General features: G+C 36.8%; 1 protein-coding gene across 1 annotated transcript; it reads left to right on the top strand.

Annotated features, from left to right (window-relative positions):
• LOC109829194 (peroxidase 29-like) lies at positions 2461-5856 on the top strand. The gene is made up of 3 exons (XM_020396341.1): positions 2461-2892; positions 3679-4039; positions 5301-5856. The coding sequence occupies exons 1-3, from the start codon at positions 2647-2649 to the stop codon at positions 5696-5698; spliced, it is 1005 nt and encodes a 334-aa protein (XP_020251930.1). The 5' UTR covers positions 2461-2646; the 3' UTR covers positions 5699-5856.

Here is a 7910-nt window from a genome sequence, read left to right as displayed (position 1 = left end):
CAAAATATCAGAGTCTTCTTTTTCATTCAAAGTACGTGAATTCAAAGATTCTACCTCCAAGACTTCATCATCAGCCCAAGATCCACTCAAATTCTTTAAAGATTTAGAAGAAAGTATTGATTTACAGGGCAGGGAAGCAAACCTCTGAGAAGATCCTTGTGACATCTCCGCCATGGCCTTCATCGTTCTTTCTCCCATTCTTGAATCAAGATAGGTCAGGGAAGCAAGCCTCTGAGCAGATCCTTGTGATTTAGACAACTCCTCCATAGATTTTATCGTTCTTACTCCCCTTCCTGAATCAAGAACATCAGGAACAGAATTCAGAAGATCCGCCATTAGAATCATCGTTCTTACTCCCCTTCCTGAATCAAGAACATCAGGAACAGAATTCAGAAGATCCGCCATTAGAATCTTCTTTTTCTCACCCCTAGGTCCCGTAGATCCCATCAGCTCCGATTCAGATGAGACATATCCATCTTCAGCAAAATCGGAATCATCAGGATTCACAGGAGTAATCAAGCTTGAATTTGAAGATCTCAAACTAATTTCCATGATTTTTTTTCCTTTTTTCTTTTTGGTTTTCGCCATCTCAAATCCAGGCGGGGGCGCAAGTTAGCAGGCAAAAAATCGCCTGCTAACGTGCACCAAGGAGAAACCGCCAAAAAATCTGTTTTACAGTATTTTAAATGAGCACTCTCTCACTTACACTTTGCACCTACTTACACACCACTTTCACTCTTTCAATCTCTTCACATTTAAATTCTTTGCAAACTGATGTTAATTTTTTAATTTCATGTTTTTTATTTTAAGTTTTGACACATTTGGATGAGTTTTATAATTTTAAACTTTTTAGGGTCTTTTCTGCAATTTTAAAACTTTTTATGGTTTTTTTGCAATAATTCATGTATTATAATATGTTATCTACTTGTAATTTCTTTATCTTAACAAACTAATATCATTTTTATGTTTTATATATTTTATTAATATTAGTTTTTTTAAATTGTTAAGCTAAACATGGTTCACATAGGATTAGGATAAGATATGATTATGATTAGGATAGATTAAGATATAAATAAAATATTCAAAATAGTGAAGGGTAATATTGACCATTGAAAATTAGAATTTGATTATAGATAAGGCAGTTCAAACTATAAAGGGGTATATTTGTCTAAAAAAGATTTTCCGAACTCGTGCTTTTAAAGTGAGTATATGATATGATGTCCCTCAAAACGTTGAAATATCTATTGGATCCACTAAGTCTTATATCTTGCTAAGCAAGTCTTGATTGGAGTGAATAATTTGGAAAATTTATAAGTTTTAGGGGACCTAATCGCAATTCTGATGATTTGGACTGATTTCGAAACAACTTATTAGTATTGAGGCACATAATAGGAATTTCAATGATTTGAGGACTAGTTCCAGCTATTAAAATGTTGAGGGACTAATATCACAAAAGTCGTTTTTAGAGTAGCAGAGAATTCATCCTTCACTGTGTTGGAATCATTTAAGAGCTGAGGAAAGTCGCAGGATTAATTTTTACTGTTTACTGCACAACTGCAACCTTTCTTTTTACTGAAACTGAGAATATCATCCTCTTGAATGCGTATAATTCCTTTGTTCTTCTCATTTTTCAGTCCGTGTTTCGAATCACTCCCTCTCTCTTCTTTAGTCATTTACAGATGAGAGAGGACAATAGTTCTCACATCTTTATGTATGTCAGTAAAATATTAGCAATTTTGATAAATGCAAGGACTGTCACCAGTATTAGATAACCGTTTAGACTTCGATGCCCAATTAATCTCCTCGCCACTATGAACCTTGTCCTTGTACCTTTTAATGCCAAAAACTTATAAATCTTATAAATTTCAGCGTGATAGTTGACTTAGCAAATTTCTCCAAGCTCCTAAATATTACCCCATCTGGTAAATACCTTAAAATTGTTATTGCGGTTGAAATCCAAGACTGTACAAACCTTAATGCATAAAGAGCATGTTTGGAAAATGGTCAAATTGGCTTATAATTAAGTGATTTTGACATGTTTGACAAACGGCTTATTTTAGCTTATAAGCCACCAGAAAAGCTAGGGTAACCTAGCTTATTTTTTATGGTTTGTAAGCCATAAGGTTTGTCCGTGTAAAAGACCAATATATCACTTATCATTTTAGAAAATTCCATGCCCATTTTTCTCTCTCCAACCCTATAAGTTTATAATTAAGCTACCCATTTGCCAAACATTCCTATCAAAAATGGATCATAATCCACTATATTTACCAAATATTTTAGCTTATAATCCACTAGGCTTATAAGCTTAATACTTGAAGCTTAATACTAATTCGAATTTCCCATGCAACTATTAGGCGCATCACGAGAATAATATCTCAACGTTAGGATGGTGGCATTTAAAAGGCTAGCTTGACGTACCATTGGTTATTTTGCTCATGATCAGTTCTCTAGATCAAAGCGTGCACGCTTTTGCCCACAAAAGTCGCAATTCAAGCAACAAAACGAGAAGCCCGCCAACAAAGCAGTTAGATGCACTTTGCAGCTGTATTCACCTCTCTCTTCCTCTCATCCCTATAAAGCCGACTGCTTCTCCTTCTGCATCCTATCATATATAAGGACAGAAATCGATATACAGAGAGTATAATGGCAGCTGGCTACAATATTCCAAGGTCACTGCAACTACATTCAGTACAATGTGCTGCGTGTATACTGTTGCTAATTACTGCAATCGGCATAGGTGAAGGTTCTGAACTCGCCACAGACTACTACAAGTACTCGTGCCCCGGCTTAGAGGCCATTGTGAAGGATTCTCTTCTTCCTATCTTCTTCACCGATCCCCGATCCCCGGCCGGGTTCCTACGACTCCTCTTCCATGATTGCCAAGTTCAGGTACCAGTTAAGCTTTTCACCAACTCTCATTTTTGAAAGACAGGTTCTTAAGCTTGAACATTTTCTGTGGGGTAAATTACTCTCTCAACTATAGATGTTATTATACCTCATTTGGGTACGTTGGGTGATAAGAAGATGGAAAGAGTTCAGGTGGATATCCAAATGGATGTATGTGGTATTAATTGCTTCGGTGGAGAAATATTTCATTATGTATTAATTATTCAAATGTGCAAGCTAGACGTAAGCTCAGATGTTAGGATAAACAAACAGGGTAACGTTTGTTTATGCTTAGCATATGTTCACAAATGGCTTATAAACCACTTAGCTTATAATCCAAAAAAAAGCTTTATAGGGATGGAAGAGCACAGGAACTATCAGGGGGTTAGTCACATTCACTTGTGGTAGGCTGTGTGTTCTAGCTACCTCAAATTTGGCAAATACTTTGTCCTTTTAAATCCTTGGTATTGTCCTTGGTTGGAACTTAGCATATGTTCTACACTAATTGCTTAAATCCTTATAGAGCAATTCAATTTTTATATATTAATATTTATTTCCATTTTTTTTATTTTTTTGCATGCTGTGTACCTTTGTCGTGATAAAAAAAAGTACATGCTAATTACTCTGCGAATCCCAGCGCTCTCCCTTGAACGTTGAGCATCTCATTCGGACAGATATTTGAGTTATTTGTGTGACCTGACAGTAGAAAGTAATCAAATGAGGATCCAAGTTGATGCATGTTGAGGTTGAGCTTATGATACAAGTAAATGTTTGCCTAATTCTTTTCAGGGTTGTGATGCATCTATCCTCCTAGAAACTGACTACAACAAAGGGATCACTTCAGAGTTGTTATCCTCCAGAAACTTTGGAATCAGAAACATAGACTCAATTGCAAAGATAAAGTCTATAGTTGAGGAGTTCTGTCCAGGCCAAGTCTCTTGTGCTGATATAATAGCTCTGGCAGCAAGAGAGGCAGTAGCCTACAGCGGTGGTCCCAAAATCGTGATTCCTCTTGGCCGGAAGGACTCGACGATGGGCAGCAATCTGCGTGCCGACGATGAGCTTCCTTCCGCAAGCACAGGAGTTGATGATGCAGTGAGGATATTCATGGGCAGGGAGATGAGTATTGAGGAGACAGTGGCACTATTGGGTAAGCACTTGTTAATTAGTCTTAATTTGTTATAGATTTGAATCTCTCTATAGTGCCATCTTGATAGGGAAATCGTCACGTTTTCAATCATAATCATTTAATGATACTTGTATGTTTGTGATTTATTATATCCCGAAAAAAACAATCCTTGTGAATTGGACGTATTTTGCCCTTTTGCAATAATATTGGTTTAGTAATTTTTATTGCATAACCTACCCCATTTAGTAGGCATTGGCTAAATTTGATTTAAATTTATTAGGGATAAACATAAGTTTCTAAAATAAGTCGGACCTCTGTAATTTTTTTATATCAAATACGTAAATAATTTTGTGGTATTTGATAAGCTATATTACATCTCATATGCTTACTGGAAAATTTTCCCCTCATTAACATTTGTATCCAAGATAAGCCTTGGCCATAATTCAAATGCTTTTTAGTAATAGCCATAAATTCAATTGTGTCAGTAACTTCAGTGACATGTGAATGTACTATCTCAAAGATAAGATTGCAGTTATGTGATGAGCAAAATCATGTAATTAGAGCATCATCCAGGTAAATAAAAGTCTGCAAATTATTATTAGATTTTCACTTTACAGAATATATTAAATGCTTCTGCAAAATCGTAATCAATATAAATATTTATGTGGGGCAAAAGTTGTTCTGTGGTAAGGTACCAAGGGTCATTTTTCCATAATTAGCTCATATATACATCAAAATCACATTGGCATGTAGGGGGTACTTGTTTGTTGGATAAGAGTGAGAGTTGAAGTCCCAAAATAGAGCATTTTTAACCATTTGAGATTTTGTTTCGATTAGAGTAAGTATAAAACAAGAGAAGTGATTTTCACCAAATAGGAGAAAGAACATTTCATTTTAAAAAATCTCTTTCTCCAAAAACCCTAAAATAAAAAAGAAAGAAAAACAATTAATACAAATAAAATAAAAGTTGCTACAAATACCCATCCTTTTCGTCCCACAGAAAACAAACAAAATTTTACAGTTTCATCCTCTCTAGCTCTTAGCATGATTTGACCTCGTAGCTTATAATAGAAACTAAAAAATATCCAATAAAAGATTGCATATTGAGTCCAACTTCCTCAATTCATTGCATTGGTTGCGACAATCAAAGGGTAGGTAGCAGTAGCTATACATCACCAGGACCCTCATACAAAAACATGTGATGTCCTCTGATGCTGCACGCAAGTGAACAGAAAACATGTAATAATTTTTCTGTACATGACTCAGTTTGATTTATTTTCAGGAGCCCACACTCTTGGGGTTGGTCACTGCATCAGCATAGCTCACAGGCTCTACAACTCAAATGTGAATCACAGAGAGAGGATAGACTCAGTATTTGAAGCATATCTAAGGCTCAACTGTCCCACTGAAGTGCCCATAACAAATTACACTTTCATAGTTAGTGATCTCACTTCTTTGATCTTTGATAACCAGTACTACCGAGATGTTATGAGTGGCCGAGGGCTCTTCAGCATCGATTCTGACATGTCGATGGATCCACGAACGGTGCCAATTGTGAGGCGGTTTGCTGAGGATCAGGCTTATTTCTTTCAGGTATTTTCATCGGCATTTGTTAAGCTCTCATCGGCAGTGAATCCTGAAGGTGGGGAGATCAGGAGAGAGTGCCGCAGGATTAACTGACATCAGCAATCGGGCGATAGATTACTAATTTATTGACTATACTTAACTTTAGAACTGTGACTTGAATCATTATGTAGTGGTGAAGTTATGTATACTTGATGTATTACAAATATGTGGATATATAGCTGAAGCCATTTTCGTATTATAAAGGGCTCCAACTGTCGATAATTATTTATTTATTATGAATATTCCTCGATTTTATCTATTCTTTTCAATTCGGAGAAGGATACAAATTATAAATTATGGATTCTATCAGATTAAAATTTTACTCCTTCAAAATTGTAAAAAAGTTTGTTGGAAGTACCCATTAATTCACGCAATTAATGCAAGAAGTGTTGGATATAATTTTTTAAAATAAATTTATGTGGGCCTCATGACCATGACCTTAGCCTAACATCATTTGAAAAATGAAACCTCACATGGGCGGCTAAAATGCAGGTGATAATTTTTTTCAAAAGGCGTGGGGCCCACCGAAGAAAAATTAGGACGTGGGCTCCACATGCATAGTAAAATATATTATTTTATTAATGCATAGTATTTTTTCAAACACTATAAATAGACCTCAAATCCTTAAGGAAATTTCATTCCAAAAACAACAATAAATATATACAAATATAGATTGTAAAATAGCTGGTGCTTATAGGAATTTTGCCTGATAGATCGAGGAGATCTTTTGCATGATAGATCGAAGAGATCTTTTGCCTGATAGATCGAAGAGATCTTTGCCTTATAGATCGAGAAGATCTTGACAGTACTGGGTCGGTGCACACCAGAGTACTGGACTGCTGTTCCTGGAAATAATTTGGCCTTGGGATCCTTACACCGGAGTAGGCCAAATAATGCTTTAAGCACAGCGTTTTACAAACGCACAGCAGCTGAGTTAAAAAATTTTAAATTAATGCACTTCAATTTTTATTCAGTTTTTACTGTTATATATCTGTATTATTCCAGATTTAACCACAAGCGCCAACAATCTTAAAGCATTATCTGATCTACCATGGATCCTGCGAGGACTCTTGGAGTGGACTGTCTTAAGTTAGAAAATTTTGACGGTTCTAACTTCAACGCATGGCGTCGGAAAGTAATCTTCGGGATGCAACTCTTGAAAATCTACTATGTGGTTTTTGAGGAAAAGCCCGACTCTGAAGAAGACTCTGAAGCTGAAGCTTCTTGGGCTAGAGATGATCACTTCTGCAGGAGTTATCTCCTTAACTGTCTGGCCGATCATCTAGCAGATGCTTACACCAACAAGCCCTCTGCAAAGGAAATCTGGAATGCTCTGGAGGACCAGTATAAGGATGAGGAGAAACTGTCCAAATCTCACCTCATTGATAAATTCCTGGACTTGAAGTTCGAAGATGACACTGAGGTTTTGCCTCAAGCCAAAGAGCTTGAAAAGCTTGTTATGAAGCTGAAGGATGAAAAGATCAGTCTTTGTCAAACCTTTATTTCTGGTGCAATTGTCAACAAGCTTTCTCCATCTTGGATGTCATTCTCCACTGACATTCGAAGAAGGAAAAGGCAAGTGATTCTATCTGATTTGAAGAGGTTCATTCGGATCGAGGACGAGACTCGAACTCACACGAAAACTGAGCTCCTTGCTAAGCAGAAGGCGTCTGCTAACATGGTGGCTGCTAACTCTGAAAAGAGTAATAATTCATCTTTTAAGAAGAAGAAGTCTTTTAACAGAAAGAAGAATCAGAATCCGAAGAACCTGAACGTCCAGAAGAAGGAGTTCAAGAATAGCAGCAAATGCTTCAACTGTGGAAAGCAAGGACATTTTGCCAAATACTGCAAAGCACCAAAGAAGGAAACAACGTACAATGTCAATCAAGTTGATGATTGTATGGCTATGCTCTTCCAGGTAACAACTCCAAGCAACATCTCTAGTTGGTGGTTAGATACGGGTGCTACTTGTCATGTATGCTCCAATAGACATATGTTCTCTTCTTATGTTGCTACCAAAGAGAACGTATCAATGGCTGATCGTTCTGTGGTTCCTGTTCCCAAAGAGAACGTATCAATGGCTGATCGTTCTGTGGTTCCTGTTCTTGGAACTGGGACTGTGGTGTTGACTCTTTCTTCAGGAAAGACTCTCACATTGAAGGATGTGAAACATGTTCCCTCAATTGCCAAAAACTTAGTCTCTGAAAGCATGCTGTGTGATGCAGGCATGAGGCTGGATTTCTAAGAAGGAAAGGCTGTATTATCC

The sequence above is a fragment of the Asparagus officinalis genome, chromosome 1 (genome assembly GCF_001876935.1).
Source record: "Asparagus officinalis chromosome 1, Aspof.V1, whole genome shotgun sequence".
In the NCBI taxonomy this organism is placed as follows: domain Eukaryota; kingdom Viridiplantae; phylum Streptophyta; class Magnoliopsida; order Asparagales; family Asparagaceae; genus Asparagus; species Asparagus officinalis.
This window is presented reverse-complemented; position numbering and strand designations above follow the sequence as displayed.

What these genes read in the sequence shown, in the direction of transcription:
- LOC109829194 (XM_020396341.1), top strand. Translation starts at nt 2,647, where the DNA reads ATGGCAGCTGGCTACAATATTCCAAGGTCACTGCAACTACATTCAGTA. An exon ending in TCCATGATTGCCAAGTTCAG is followed by an intron (nt 2,893 to 3,678) that starts GTACCAGTTAAG and finishes AATTCTTTTCAG; the next exon opens with GGTTGTGATGCATCTATCCT. An exon ending in GGAGACAGTGGCACTATTGG is followed by an intron (nt 4,040 to 5,300) that starts GTAAGCACTTGT and finishes ATTTATTTTCAG; the next exon opens with GAGCCCACACTCTTGGGGTT.